Source organism: Pteropus medius, unplaced genomic scaffold (genome assembly GCF_902729225.1).
Source record: "Pteropus medius unplaced genomic scaffold, Ma_sr-lr_union100, whole genome shotgun sequence".
Lineage (NCBI taxonomy): Eukaryota > Metazoa > Chordata > Mammalia > Chiroptera > Pteropodidae > Pteropus > Pteropus medius.
The window spans coordinates 15046103-15062220 of NW_024349804.1; the positions used below are offsets into that span (position 1 = coordinate 15046103).

General features: G+C 47.4%; 1 protein-coding gene across 1 annotated transcript; it reads left to right on the forward strand.

The window, feature by feature from the left end:
* Window positions 1-4144: 4144 nt before the first annotated feature.
* LOC120582924 (transmembrane emp24 domain-containing protein 11-like) lies at window positions 4145-15843 on the forward strand (the record flags this gene model as incomplete). Its single annotated transcript, XM_039838357.1, has 5 exons — window positions 4145-4259; window positions 6707-6807; window positions 13744-13869; window positions 14589-14735; window positions 15517-15843. Coding segments are annotated over 5 exons (639 nt in total), but the record flags the coding sequence as incomplete, so codon positions are not given.
* Window positions 15844-16118: the final 275 nt, after the last annotated feature.

The following is a 16118-nucleotide window of genomic DNA, read 5'->3' on the forward strand; positions in this document are numbered from 1 at the left end:
GGCCCACCTGTCACACCGCAGGCTTGCCTGCCGCTCCGCAAACACCGGGCACCCAGGCGGAATCTGCAAAGCTCAGCGCTTAGCCATGGACAGCCGACGCTGGACCTCTATCAGCTCTTCAAACAGACCCCGATCCAGGTTACAGAAGAATGTTTAAGGACACAGAAAGATGGGCACAAAAAATTAGGTAGAAAAATCAAGTTATAGACAGTATGTACACAGTATGATCTCATTTTTACAAAATATATAATATGTGCTTAGGGAAAAGAGTGGAAAGATAATACTGAATACAGCACATTTCTAAAGCACATTTTTATTTCTTAAAATCCCTACAATTAATGCATTTGATTTTCCTAATACCAACCCAAATGGCCATGGATCCAGCCTCAAGGACTCAGGGTCAGGAGCAGAAGGGACAACCACACCAGGGTCACAGGGCAGTGCTGAGTGCCTGAATGGGGCGTGCACAGGGCACAGAGTGACAAGGGGAGGCGCATCCAAGCGGCTGGGACAGGGCGTCTGTGTGCTTGGGGCCACTGGCCTGTGTGGCGCCCGGGTCTCAGCCAGTGTCCACTGAGTGAACACCCAGGAGGCAAGGCCCCCGGGATGCATGGCCAGCCACAAGCTGTGATCTGAAGCACAGGTGAAGTCCCCAGCTGGGATGGGGGTGGCGGGGGGTAGGGGCTGGTCTGCAGTGAGGGCACCAGGCCTCGATTTGGGGACTAAACTAAGTTTCCATTCTGCTCCATCTTGTAGTGTCTGGTGGATCCAGGTAAGTCATGTCACCCAGGGCTTCGGGCTCGCCATCTGTGAGTGGGTGCTATTACTCAACTCTATGGGGGCGGGAGTCAGTGAGAACCGACAGAAAATACGACACGTTAGAGCCCGTGATGGCGTCAGGAATCATTTATCACGTGCTTACATCGCACTCACAATGGGCTGAGACGTGTGTTGACCAGTTTACAAATATTTACACACTCTTCTTACCCTGAGAGATATACTTTTCCTACCCTGGTTTTACCAGTGGGGAAACTGAGGCACACAGGTCAGTCTTGCCCAAGTGTCCCCTTCCTAGCCAGAAAACCCTGCCACTGTCTAGACATGTGGTAGCAAGTGGGTAAAGGCAGCCTGTCCCTGCTCTGTCCATGTGCCCGTGTCACCTGGACTACTCAATCCGCTCCTTAGCGTCCGCTCCCCCCGACTCTGCCCGAGAGCAACACTTCCCTTCTGCCATCTGGTGGTAGTCAAGGGGCATGACACTTCCCTCCCAGATCACCTCCGACTAGGGGGCGAGGCGGGTGCTCAGGGCGTGCTCAGGGCTGGGGGATCACGGTGTGTTTTAACTGTGGGCCCAAGGCATTTGTTCAAACCCCTTATTGAACACATACAGGGGCCGTTTTCACTCATCCCACGATTCCTTATGCAGTCTCCACCACGGAGCCAAGTACCGGCCTCTGCTTACCGCCAGGCCCCAGCGCCCATGAAAGAGGACATAGCATGTCCCCAGCACTCCAGCCTCAAACAGGGTGCAGACAGGGAAAGAGCACCAGAACAGCTGGCACACTGACGAGGGCATGGTGTGGCAAGTGTGGGAGAATGACAAGAGCCAAGTCCCAGGGCAGTGGGAAGGTGGCCACTGGCAGAACAGACACCCTGACCCTCCCAACCTGAGGCAGCAGAAGGGAAGCGAGCCGCGAAGGGTCAGGACATGGGTGGGAGGAAGACGCTGTGTCCACAGGAGGCGCAGGAGCCACCGAGGGGAGGGGCACGACAGGACCAGCTGTGTGGAGACTGGGAACGAAAGAGACTTCCAGGTATATTTGAGAAGCGACCAGTTCCTGTGGCTATGTGCTTTTCTCCAGAACATTCGGCTGCTTCAGCCAAGGTGCCTGGTCAGGGTGAGCTGGTGGGCACTCCGAGTGTCCGGCTGTCATTGGCGGTGTTCTCCAGTGTCGGGTCGGTCCCGCTGGGCAATGGTGCTGCCTGTCCTCCTGTCTGTCTCCCCGTTCTGTGGGTTACTACTGGTGAGGGTTGCAGTCCCAACTGTGACCGTAGGTTTGTCTACTTCTCCTTCCAGTCGTTCTACTGCATGTGTTCCGAATCTCTGTTGTCTGAGGCATTTAGGATGGCGATGTCTTCCTCGGGAACTGACCCCTTTATCATTATGGAAGGGCCCTCTTTGTCCTTGGTAATTTCCTCTGCTCCAAAGTCTGCTTCATCTGATCTTTATAAAGCCACTCGAGCTTTCTTTTGATGGGCGAGAGAATGGTATATCTTTTTTATCCTTTTACTTTTAACCTACCTATAGCATTATATCCGAAGTAACATTTTTTCGTAGACTACGTGACGGTTGGCCAGTAAACAGCCCATTCTGCCCATGTGTGCCCCGTCTCTGCCTGGGCCGTTTGCGCGTAGTTACTGAGATGTCAGGGTTTGTCTGGCACTTTGTTTTCTCTTAGCTCCCTCTGGTTTCGTTCCCATTTTCCATTCCCCGCCTTCCTATGAGTCACTTGAACGTTTCGTAATATTCCATTTTGCATTATCTGTCGTGTTTCTGTCTCTGTGTGGTTCTTGCTGGCCGCCCCCTGGATACAGCACACACACCTGACTTACCAGTCTAGGAGGACCAGCGTCTCACTGTTCCAAGGGGCAGGGAGAAACCTTGCCACCACGTAAGTCCCTTTGCCACCCGCCCTTTATGACATAATTGTCTTAAATATTACATCTACGTATTTTGAGAATCATATTTTTTTGCTTTCAATAGTCCAACATTTAAGAACTGTAAAACTACTTTAAAAGAGAGAACGCTCTAGTGGTTTCCCTAGTGGTCACCTTCCCTGACATGCCAGGGTTCCCTGCTACCGTCTTCTCTCTGTTCGAAGGACTTCCTTTAGCTATTATTTTAGTTTCCCTTATTCTAAGAATATTGCGCCTTCATTCTGAAGGGGGTTTGGTGGGCGCAGAGTTCCGCTTGACAATTCTTTTCTTTCAACACTTGAAAAACGTGCCTTCTGGACTCCATGTTTCTGATGAAAAATCTGACCTTCGAATTGTTTCTCCTGTTAGCAATGCATCGTTTTGCTCTATTTTCCATATTTTTTTTGTCTTTAGTTTTGAGAAATTTGATAATGATATATCTAATGATAGATTTGGGGAGTTTATCCTGTTCAGAGTTTACTCAGCTTCTTCAATCTTTGGGTTTTTCTCTTTCAACAAATGTGGGGCATTTTCAGCCATCACTGCTTCCGATGTTCATTCGGTCCTCGCTTTACTGAGCTTTGCTTTACCGCACTTCAGAGACATTGCATTTCTTACAAATTGAAGTCAAGACCCTCCACCAGCAAAAAGATTACAACTCACTGAAGGCTCAGATGATGGTTAACATTTTTTGGCAATAAAGTATTTTCAGTTACGGAATATACATTTAGATATAACACCAAATATGCGTATTCATACTTTACAGATCACAGCATAGTGTACACGTAACTTTCACATGCACTCAGAACCAAACAATTCATGTGACTTGCTTTCCTGTGACACGTGCTTTACTGCGGTGGTCTGAAGCCGAGCCCACGAGGTCTCTGAGGCACGACTGTACCTTCTTCTCTCCTCTGGACTCGCAAAGGTAGACCTTTGATTACTGTCCCCCAAGTACATGAAGCTGTTTGGGGCTCTTTTTTTCAATCCATTTTCTTCCTATTGAACAGATTTGACTATTTCTATTGATCCAATTTCAAGTTCAATGACTCCTCTGTCATCTCCATTCTTTTGGGTCTATTTGGTGAGTTTTCAATTTCAAATATTATATTTTTCCTAATCTAATGTCTTTTTTTTTTTTTTTTTGTATCTTATGCCCTTTTGCCGACTTCTTCTTCTTCCATCATTTCAAAGGTGTTCTTGTGGATGCACTTTTATGATGGTTGCTTTAAAATTCTCGTCAGGTAATTCCAACGTCTATACCATTCGGTGTTGGTGTATGCTAATGTCTTTTCTCATTCAAGTTGACACGTTGCTGGTTCTCGGTATGGTGGGTAATTTTGTAATATATTCTGGATGTTTTGAGTATTTTGTCTCTGGTTCCTATTTAAACAATGTTTCAGCAGGCGGTCAGCCCATTTAGACTCAGGACACACCCTGACGGTAATTTCTTTTCCTGAACCTTGGCACCACTGCTCTGGTCCACCCTGTAGCACGCTACGCAGAGGCCAACCTGAAAGCTGGGCCGAAAGCCACACCAAAGCTTCTGCCACACGATTCTGGTGGGTTCCATGCCTGGGCTGCTCGGCAGTGTGCCCAGGACTTTAGATGCAGCCCTGAAGACCGCTCTCTCCAGTTCCCTCCTCGCTGTGAGCCCCCAGCTCTCCGGTGCAGTGCGGGTGCAAGTCTCTCGGGACTGCGGGACTGCTCGTCTGCACAGCCTCAGCGGGGAGGCGTGTAGTTCCCTCGCAGGGAGCAGGGCAGGTGGACGCAAGGGGGCACCGTCCTGCAGGACTACCTGCCTTGGGTCCTTTGGCTCCAGAGGCTGTTCCTGAGCGAGGTCGTCGCCCTGCCCGCTCTGGCTGTGGCTGTGGCTGTGGCTCTGTGGTTGCAGGTCGCTCTCGCTCCCTGGCGAGGACGTGTGAGTGGGGGCAACACACAGGGAACCCACTGCTGAGTCGTGCTGAGTCAGGAGGCCCTTAGCCAGCCACCTTTTTCTCCACCACCCAGGGTCTTCTGACAGTGGCCAGGGTTTCAGTCGTAATTAGCAGGAGGAATAAGATAGAATAGACTGTCTGTCTTTCCCAGAACCACCAATGTACTTTTTAAAGAGCTTCTTGAGACAGACCATTCTAAGTACAGAATACATGTTATATGTAGTCAGCAAACTTCTGAAGGGAAGAGGCCACTATTCGAAAGATGGCTAAGGCTGCTGTCGCCCAAGGTGCAGGCTTGAGAGTCTGCTGCAGCCTTCCATCCCAGGAAGCGTCCTCTCCCAGTGTCCCCCGGGGGCCCTCTCTTGCCCCACGGTCAGCTGAGGGGGCAGTCCCCGTCTCGGGCCGCTGTCGGGGAGGCGGTTTGCACTGGGCGCAGCTCTGCTCTGGAAGCAGATGCCTTGGCGCCAACTCTGCCTCTACGACTCATCACCAGGTCACTTTGGACTGTGACTCTCTGAGACTCAGTGCCCAACTTGTAAAATAGAGATAATGCTACAGAAGGCACACTTTGCACAGCCGCCACCACTAGCACATGGTCCCAGCCAGCCTGACTGCACCAGCAGTGTCCCCCTTCCGCCCTTAACCCTTCCCCACTCCTTTCTCCACCCAACAAAACGTCAACGTGAAAACCACGTCACTTCACTCCTCCAACCAGCTGCTTCCCCAAATCCTCACGACAAACCTGCAGGCGCCCGTGGCCTGGCTCCCGCGGCACCTTCCGCCTCGTCTCCTCCCACCCTGTCCCGGCTGACCCTTCGACACGAGCAGGCGCCTGGCCCAGGCCCTCTGCGCGTGCTCCCGCATGGACGCCCCCGCCCCAGGCGGGGTTGGCATCACACGTGCTGAGGGGAAGGTGCGACGCTGCCTGGGTTAGAGTCTTGACTCTGCCACTTGCTAGATACGTGACCTTGAGCAAATATTTTTCTATGCTTTGGTTTCATCCTATGTAAAGTCACCATAGAAAGAGTGTCAACCTCCATAATGTTATCCTTAAAATTCAGATTATGTGTGTAAATGCCTTAGACTGGTGTTTGGCACATGATCAGCACTGAATGCGATATATGTAGATATAATTTACATATATCGTATAGTTTTTACTCCCCTGCTCCTTCAGGTCTCTGCTCCAATGTCAGCAAAGCCCCTGACCCCTACGTGACGCTCGAGACCCCCAGCGCTGCTACCTGCTGCTCCTGGCATTAATGCCTTCGACAAAATATATATATCTGCTTGTCTACTTTGGTCTGTAGGAAAGCTCCATGGGGACAAAGACACTGTCTATTTTGTCACCTCTGTCCTCAGCTCTTAGAGCAGTGCTGCCGAGGAGGTGCTCACGGACGAATGACCGGGTGAATGAATGAATGAAGTGCTTTCCTAAGAGGTCATTTTGAGGATAAACAAGGTGATGCACATACGCGTTTTACACAGTACCTGACACATGTCAGGTACCGTTAGCCATTTTTCATTCCCGTGTCTTTGAAGGGACAAGGAGGAAGGTGGGCCATGTGATACTTATAATGTCCTGATGCAGAAAGCGGGGGCCCTTCCAGCCCTCCAAACTTTAGCAGGAGCCTCTGGAGCCAGTGAAAGGGCGGGCTCGATGTGACGGCAAGGGAAGGACTTGTGCCGAGTTCAGGAGGGACTGCAGAAGCTGAGGGCGGGAGAACCGGGGTGTCAAGGAGGCCCCGGCCCTGGCCCACGCCTGCTCTGTCTGCTTCCACAGTCCTCACAGCTCTGAGACTTTGGGGGCGCATGAGCTGTCTGTCTCCCCTTTCCCGAATAGGGAACTGAGGCTCAGAGCGTGAAGTACTGGCAGACGAGAGCGAGACGGGACCGTGGGCTCTGCCTACCGTTCCGGTCTCTGCCTCCGCTCCGTGACGGGTCACCAGGCGCACGCTGTTCGGACCGAGTCTGCTGTGATTCGGGTGCACTGCGAAACCGTGCAGCGGTCAGTAATCACAGAGAGCTATTCCTTACAGGCATTTCCTAATAAACGCCTTACACTTTTGAAACAGGGACTTTCAAGATACAGCGATGGGACGTGGGCAGACATGATTTCCTTGAATCTGCTCCTGGCCTGGGGCTGTTTGTGACCGTTACAACTTACAGTGATGAGGTAAATCATTCTCTTTTTGTTACTAAAATCTGACATCTGCTAAAATCCATGGGTGAAGTGCCCCCACCACCTTGCGATCTGTGCTTGAGTGCCCAGTAAGCAGTGCTCACTGTTCCCAGCGTGCAGGGCCCAGGACTAAGGCCTGGCACGATGACACAGGCACCTGCCTGCCTCCCATGCACCGCGTCAGGCTGACGGCACAGACGCCAGATGCAGGTTAAACCACCCACCCCGAGGTCTGCTGGTCTTGCTGGGCAGAGGAGACCCACAGCCACGGCGTCCCTACGGTTCTGCAGGGGCCAGGCTTCATCTTCCCTACTCGTGCCACAGCGCCTCCCCACCCCAAACCGCAGAGAGCCAGACAGGCCGCCACCCCTCTGTCCTTTCTCAGGACAGGCAGCCTCAGAGTCTGTCCGGTGTCCCTGGGAGTTGGCAAAGGAACAGGAGGGGCACTACAGGCAGATGGGAAGATGTGGGTTTCGGAGCAAAACCAGGCTGAAGTGCAGACTGTCCTCTACAAGGTGCATCCTGGGCAGGTCACTTGCCTGCTTTGATCCTGTCTACCCTCTAGACAGTGGACGTAGCAGATGTCCACACGGACCACGCCAGCTCGAGGCACTTCAACGTGCCCAGCCCATGACGCAGACATGGGGGTGGGAACTCGAGGCGTCCTGGGACGCACGGAGCCACAGAGTGGTGGCGCAGCAGAGCCCTGTGGGACAGAACAGGCATCTCTGGTGACGAGAGAGGGTGCCTGGTGCAGGGAGACCAACATCCCTATCCTTGCCAAAATCTGGGCAGGACACAGGCCTGACGCCATTCATGGAGCTAGACTACCGGACACTCGATTCCTGCCTGTTGTCACAGTCTCCTCTTTGTGCACTTGGCACCTCCCTGACAATAGCTCCCTGGGACCCTTTTCCCAAGTCCAGCCACCTGTCAGGACAGCCTCCTTCCCCTCCTGTGCTTCTCGCCCAGCGACATCAAAGCCCAGGTCTCTCGTTCTTCCCCAGTAGCCCTTCATGGGCAATTAGGAAAGGTCTCCATATTTTATTCAACCCAGGACCCAAACTTTAGTTGGGCTAAAAATAGTCACAGAAAAATCTGTTCACTGTTAAGACAGAGAAGGTTTTTTCTGCAAAAACAAAATTGCCTGAAACAATACTCATTTCTAGGAGAAGAGAGAGATATTCTCATTAATTTTGCAAACATCCAACAGATTTTACCATGGGCCAACACACGCCCAGCCCTCCTCCCGGCCTGGGAGAGACCCCCCTCTCGCCCACAGCCCTTTTTCCGGAAGGCCTTCTCCATTGGGAAGTAAGATGAAACAGCTCTGGTTCCAGAATCTCTAAGAGTCCTGTTGGCACACAGGGCCCTGACTGCTCCCGTGTGGGCCAGCGTGTCTGGGGGCGTGGGACACTGTAAGTCACACCCCCCCATCATGTGTCCACGCCTATGCATGTGATTGACAGCCCAAGGGAACAACGTGGCTGGTAGAGTGGGCAGGGCAGACTATATTAGCAGCACGTATGTACCACACCAGCGTATGCATTTTGGATCTGTTTCCCATTATTCCCTGTCCAATATTCCCATCCCACTTCACAGGAGAAAAACTGTGCTTCCAAGAGGTTACACGGCACACGAGAGCTCACCAGCGAGTGGTGACGCGGAGATTTAAACTTAAGTATGTTTTTTTCCCCAATGCATCAAACCAGCAGCCATTCAAAACACGTTTGCTCACTTGAGAATCCACTGGAAGTAGACTATGTGAACCCTGATATGAAACTAAAGCTCAGAAATTAATAAGTAATAAACAGTCACTGCTTATTTTTACAGAGGTCTTTGTTATTCATTCAGAATTAGAATTCAGTTGTAAAATCTGACTCTTGAATGCATTCTTACTGAATAAAATTTCTCTATCAGCAGTCTGTTAAAAGGAATTAAGTATGTGGCAAGATACTTTAATTCTCTGCAAATCAAAATTGAACAACTTAAAGAATGTGTATTGCATTTTCCTCTGCGTAGTACACTTCCGTCAATGACTTCATAGCAATCACAGCGTCCCCCACTTTCAGCACCAGATGGTGCCTTTGTCACACTCAGTGAACCTCCGCTGACACACTGGCACTGAAGTCCCTGGTTGACACTAGAGTTCACTCCCACTGTACATTCGATGGGTTTCCACTGTAGTATCATACAGAGTAGATACTGCCCTAAAAATCCTTGGTGCTCCACCTGCTCATCCCTCCCCACTCTACCTCCCTAACGACTGGCAACCACTGATCATGTTACTGTCTCCATATCTGGCATTTTCCATTGTCTCACATAGCTGGAATTATACAGTGTGTAGCCTTTTCAGATTGGCTTCTGTCACCTAGTAATATGCATTTAAGGTTCCTCCATGTCTTTTCGTGCCTTGAGCTTTATTTTTTACATTTTTTTCCAGTTTTAGATATAAATGATGTATAACAAATATTAGTTTAAGGTATACGACATAATGATTCAATATATGTATCTATTGTGAAGTGATTATCACAATAAGTTTAGATAACATCCATCACTTCATATAATTACAAATTTTTTTCTCATGAGAGCTTGTTTCTTTTTATAGTTGAATAAATACTCCATTGTCTGGAAGGACCACAGTGTATTTATCCATTCACCTGCAGAAGGACACCTTAATTGCTTCAAATTTTGTCAATTATGAATAAAACTGCTATAAACATCCATGTGCAGGTTTTTCACGTATACATAACTTTCCATCTTATTTGGGTAAATAACCAGTATATTTGCTGGATCATATGGCAAGAGCAGCCAGCCAAACTGTCTTCCAGAGTGACTGTGCCATTCTGCGTTCCCACCAGCCATGTGTGAGAGGTCCTGTTGTCCACATCCCTGCCAGCACTTGGTGTTGGCAGTGTTCTGAATTTTCACTGTCATAGGTGGGAAGTGGTATCTCATTTTTAATTTACAATTCTCTAATGATACATAAGAGGGCATCTTTTCATGTGCTTATTTGCCCTCTGTATATCTTTTTTTAGTGAGCTGTCTACTCAGAATTTTTGCCCATGTTTTAATTGATGTGTTCGTCTTCCTATTGTGGTTTTCAGAGTTCTTTGTATGCTTTGGATAACAGTCCTTGATCAGTGTGTCTTTTTTTTTCCCCTCTCCGACCTATGGACGTTGCCGTTTCCCCTTAAGAACTAGATCTCTGAATGTGGGGCGTCCTCTCCCACATGCTTGTGGCGTGCACCCGGGGCCTGGCGCACCTGGGGTATGGTCCGTGGCTCTATCTAGGGCGCAATCCCAGGGCCTTCTGCATGTAAAGTAGACATGCTAACCACTACACTGTGGAGCCACCCCTGATCAGTGTGTCTTTTGTGAATATTTTTCCATCAGTGGCTTGTCTTTAGTCTCTTGGCAGTGCCTCTTGCAGAGCAGAAGTTTTTCATTTTAATCAAGCCCAGCCTCTCAATTACTTCTTTCATGGATCGTGCCTTTGGTGTTGTATGTAAGAAGTGATAACCAAACCCAAGGTCACCTAGATTTTCTCCTATGTTATCTTCTAGGAGTTCTATCATTTTGTACTCTACATTTAGATCTATGATGCATTTTGAGTTAATTTTTGCAAAAGGTGTAAGGTCTGTGTCCGTATTCACTTCTTTGCATGTGGACATCCAATTGTTCCAGCGTCAGTTATTGAAAAGACTGTCTTCGTAACTGCCTGGACGGGGAGACATATTCCTGGTGCTTTCTACTCCATCCTTTCAGAATCCTCTGCTAGTTCACAATGCTTTCAGATTTCTCTTGAGATGTCTTCCTTGATCCATGTGTTATTTAGACATGTTTCCAATATCTGAATATTGGGGTCTCCCAGCTATCTTCCTGATACTGGTTTCTGGTTTGACTCCACTGTGTCTGAGAGCAGACACCCCACGTTTCTGTTATTTCCAACGTGTTAAGGAGTGTCATGGCCCACAGTGCGGTGGCTGTTCCAAATGACCTTGAGAAGGGTGTGTCATCTGCTGCCGATGGGTGAAGTGGTCTGTAGATGTCATTCTGCCCAGTGATCGATGGTGCTATTGGGTTCGACCATGTCCATACTGATTTCCTGTCTGCTGGCCCTGTACTCTGGCAGAGGAGATCCGACGTCTCCAACCACAGGGGTGGGCTCTTCTCCCTCTCGGGCAGTTCTGTTGTTTCTGCCTCATGTAGTTTGATGCTCTATCGTTAGGTGCTTTCACGCTGAGGGTTGTTTTGTGTTCCGGGGCAACATGTCTCTATCGCTAGGTAATGCCCCGTGATGCCGCTCACCCTGACAGCTTCCCTTGTTCTGAAGTTAAAATAGTTGCTCCAGCTTTCTTCTGATCAACGTTAGCTTAAAGTTAGCACATCCACCTGTTCATTCCTTGACTTTTAATCATTCTGTGTCTTTATTTAAAGGAGCTCCTATAGCTGAGTCTTGTTTTCGGACCCACTCCGGCAATCTGTCTCTGAACACGCACCAGACCACTGGCACTCAAAGTGATCGCTGACAGAGTCTGGTCAACATCTGCCACGTTCGTTACTGTTTTCTAGTCACTGCCCTGGTCTTTGTTCTCATTTTTGTCTTCCACTCTTTTTCCATCTTTTGTGTTTGAATTGACTACTTTATGATTCTATTTCATCCCCTTTCTTAGTATCTCGGTTATGCTTCCTTTCTCAATTTTTTTTTTAGTGGCTACTCTAGAGTTTGCAATATACACTTACAGTTAATGCAAGTCCACTTTCAAACATCCGACCACTTCTCAGGCAGAGTAAGTGCTTTATAACAAAGTACTCCTAATTCTTTCCACCCAACCCTTGCATCCTTGCTGTCATTCATTTCACCCGTAAGCAAACTATAATCATCAAATATGTTGTTGCTATTATTTCGAACAGGCTGTTATGCATTAGATCAGTAAAGAAAAATACAATTTTTAATGATACCTCCTCTTATTCTTCTTCTAAGGCTCTCTCGTTATGTGCATCCGAGTTGCTGACCTATGTTGTTTTCTTTCTCTCTGAGGAACTTCCTTTAACATACTCGCGAGGCAGGTCTACCAGTGACAAAGTCCCTCAACTGTCTGAGAAAACCTCTATTTCTCCTTCACTTCTGAAGGAGAATATTGCAAGCTATAGAATCCTAGGTGGCCATTTTTTCTCTCAGGACTTTGTCACACCCCTCTCAGCTTGCTCGCGTGATTCTCAGAGGCCAGCTGTGGTTCTCTCCTCTGAGAACCACACAGCTCCTCACAGCTAAGGGTTCCCCCTAGGCTTCTCTCAGGACGTTTTACCTCTGACGCCTGGAGTTTCGATGTAATACACGTAGGTATCGCTCTTCTGGCATTTATCCTTGTTCTCTGGGCTTCCTGGTGTGTGGCTTGTCTGACACTAATTTGGGGAAAGTTCTGTCATTGTTGCTGTAAAGGCTTTTTCTGCTCCTTTGTCTCTCTCTTCTCCTTCCAGGATCCCCCTCATGCATGTTACGCCTTCTGCAGCCGTCCCACAGTTCTTGAACATTTGTGCCTTTTTTTCGGTCTTTGTTCTCTTTGCTTTTCAGTTTTGGAAGTGGACGCTGATAATCCGAGACCTCAGAGATTCCTTCCTCGGACGTGTCCTCCACTAATCAGCCCATCAAAGGCTTTCTTCATTTCTGCTATGGTGTTTCTATCTCTATCAGTCTTTCTGATTCGTTCTTAGGCTTTCCATCCTTCTGTTTACACCGTCCAACTGTTCTAGCGTGTCCTTGCCTACTTTTTACATTAGAGCCCCTAGCATAATAATCATAGTTTCTCTAAATTCCTGTTCTGATCATTCAAATATCCTGGCATGTCTGAATCTGATTCTGATGCTAGTTCTGTCTCTTCAAACTGCATCTTCTTGCCTTTTAAGTATACCTCGAAATTCTTGTTGTTGCTGGAAGCCCGATGTGATGTACTGGGTAAAAGAAACCCAGTACTGGTTCCCACAGAGGTTCTTCCATGGCAGGTGTGCTCTTTGTATTTGCTTGTTGTATGTCTCTCCAATTTGGTGGGGGGAGGGGGGGCAGGGCACTGGTTTGCCCTGTGACCACCATTATCTGACAGATCTAAGAGAATTGACTGTCTTTCTCGTCACCTTTTCACTTCTTGTTAAGAGAGAGTGACAACTTCCAAGCTCCTTATATGCCAGACCGGAATCCCTATACCTGTTTTTAAAATTCCAAACAATATAGAAATAGACAAAAACCAAAGTCCCCCAACAAATATAACCACCTAATAGTTTAATAAGTATTCTTCAGAATCTTATTCTTCTAAGTATACAGAAACATACATACGCATGTAAGCTTTTACCAATGATATTCTTTACAAAAAGAGGGCCCTATAAAACCGCTATACCAGAGGATATGGTGGACACCTCCAATGCATAACATTCTCTTTTATTACTGCGTAATGCTCCTTTATTTGGCTTTGCCTAGATTTAATCAATCCTTCAACATAAAAATCCTTTTACATATAACTTTGTCTACCTGTGCACATCTATGGAATAAATTTCTAAAGGTAGAACTACTGGTCATTGGTTATATACATTTTAATTTTTAATACATATTGCCAAACTCCTCTCTAGAACGGTTGATCAATTTATATCCCCCAACAGTGTTTGGAGATGGTATTTCTCAACACTGTCCCTGGCTACTTTTAAACCTTTGCCAACCTGGTAACAAACAAGGAATATCTCACTGTGGTTTGTATTTTTTTTATTTTTAGTACTAGCAAGTCTGAATATCTTTCATGTTTACTGGCCATTTAATTTCTTCTTTAGGAATTGCACAATTCTTAATTGCACAATCTTTACTAGATTATATAAGGAAGATACATCTCTAAGAACGGCAAGTAGAAACTAACCTTAAACTGTGGAAATCCTCAATCCTAGGTATTATTGTCAAAGTTATACGGCCCGCAAGGAACGTTCTACTTTACTTCACATTCACCTGGCGAACACATCATTTGCCTAGAATCCAATTCCACAAGGCTGGTGTCATTTGGAGGGAGTAAGCTGGTGAGTACCCACCTCTGCATCCTTATGGACGAACACAGCACCGGCACTATCCGGGCGTGACATCAGTATGCAGAGCCATGACACCCAGACTGGCTACAAACTCATTAGAGCCTAGCACCCAGATCTCAGTGCTGCGAGCGGGGAGCGGGGAGCGGGGCTGGAGAGCTGGGAAGGGGCTTGAAGGAGCACCACGAAGGTGATTAAAGGGCTTGACAAATGAGAACTGTGAGGGGAGGTTAAAAGAACTGTGATTACTCAAGCTTGAAAACAAGTGAAAGCTGAGGGTGAATTCATAATGGAATCCCAATAAATAAAACTCTGCACGGTAGATGGTGATTGGCTATTTTTTGAATGTGCTGAGAACAAATGAAGAGAATTTGTACTTCAGCATGAGAAACTCAGCAGTATGGAAAGAAAACTTCCCTGAGAGTAATCAGACCTCTCAGCACCAAACGTGTTTGCCTGACAGTAAATCTGATGTGCGGGAAGGTACAAGCACCCTTCAGATCAGTAGGCCACCGTTCGGTGCATTATTATTACAATGAAAATTACTGAGTACCACAGGGAACAGGGTGGCAGTAAGGGAAAAGGCGGCTGGAGAACGAAGTGCGGCTCGCTCCTGACCAAGGGGTGGAGGGCACGAAGGGGAGGGATACTGAGGATGTAAAGAGGGAAACCTGTTTTTAAAGCATGCTTCTTCCTTTCCTCTATTTGCACAGCGGATCCACTTAGATATTCGGGTTGGAGAACATGACCTTGATGCAGCCATTGCTCAAGCGAAGGACAAAGTTAATGAAGTTAGCTTCAAGCTTGAACATCTAATTGAGCAAATTGAGCAAGTAGTCAAAGAACAAAACTATCAAAGGGTCAGTTTGCCTATTCAGCTCATTTTCTATCTTCCTGCCAGGAACATAATTCTCCATACAAGGCCCCTGAACCAAGGACAAAAAAACCTGCCTGTTCTCTGGTCTTTGTCTCTGAGCCACACCATGTGGACGGGCAGGGTGAAGGACAAGAGTGGTCCGCTGGACCAGGAGCTGCTCCAGGAGGGGCGGGGCTCACTCACCGTTGGGGTGTGAGCTTCCGAATGAACAAATGAGGGCTTCCAAACACAGCTCAAGTATGAGGACACTCAGAATGCCCACCTTCTAAATCACGACTCTGTTCCTGTGGCATTCTGTTTTCTGGGTCACTGCACTCAGTGGACTCCGGTCAGACGTGGGCTCTAATCTGCTCCACCGCTCCCTAACCTTGAGTCTTCTCTAGGATTCAATTTCCTCACCTGGAAACTAAAATGAGGACAGGTGTGCTTGGCACAGGGCCCAGCTTAAAGCAAAATAAGAATTCAAACGACAAAAGTCCACAGCTGTTGGATAAAGCTCACTTTGCCAATGGTGACAGATGTAAAAAATCAGCAGTCAAATACTTGACATTTTACACCAAAATACAAAAATATCTGTCACCAGGTTGATCCTCACACCTTGCCTTTGGCTAACAACACACCTGTCTTAGAAAAGCAGAGACGGCACTGGGTACAAGATACTAATTAGGAACATTAAATGCCTCCACCAAATATAGCACCATCCCCTCAAACTCACGGGTTAAGTACTTTAAGAAACTAAACCTGCCTATTTCTCTTCTGCATAGGACCGTGAAGAAAATTTTCGAATGACCAGTGAAGACATAAATAGCAATGTTTTATGGTGGGCTTTTGCACAAACATTAATCTTTATCTCAGTTGGAATTTTCCAAATGAAGTACCTGAAAGACTTCTTTATATCTAAGAAGCTTGTTTAAAATGTTAATAAAGACAAATAACTACCTGCTAATTTGCTTAATCTTTGAGTCACCTAAATCAAAATACATCCATAAATGTGTATTACAGGCGAACTTCAAACAACATTGTTTCGTTCAACATCGTTTTGTTTCAATTTTCATGAGGAAAAAAGTGGACTTCCAGCCAGCGCCACTGTCAGTGTGGAGAGTGCACGTCCCCCCAACGTCCGCATGGATTTTGGTGTTTAACATTAGCAGTGTTTTGGGTCTTTACTTAGTAGTTTGGTCACGCTTCTGTGACCAGAAACGTGCTAAGAACTTAACTCCTGTTGATAAGGATGAATCTGGGGTAAATTGGTTTCCTTACACATCATTTTGCTTAAAGTCATCGTTTCCGAAATCATATTGATATTAAGTGAAGGCTTACTGTACTTTCATGATTGCAGACATCAGAGGTTGCAACTAATCTTACA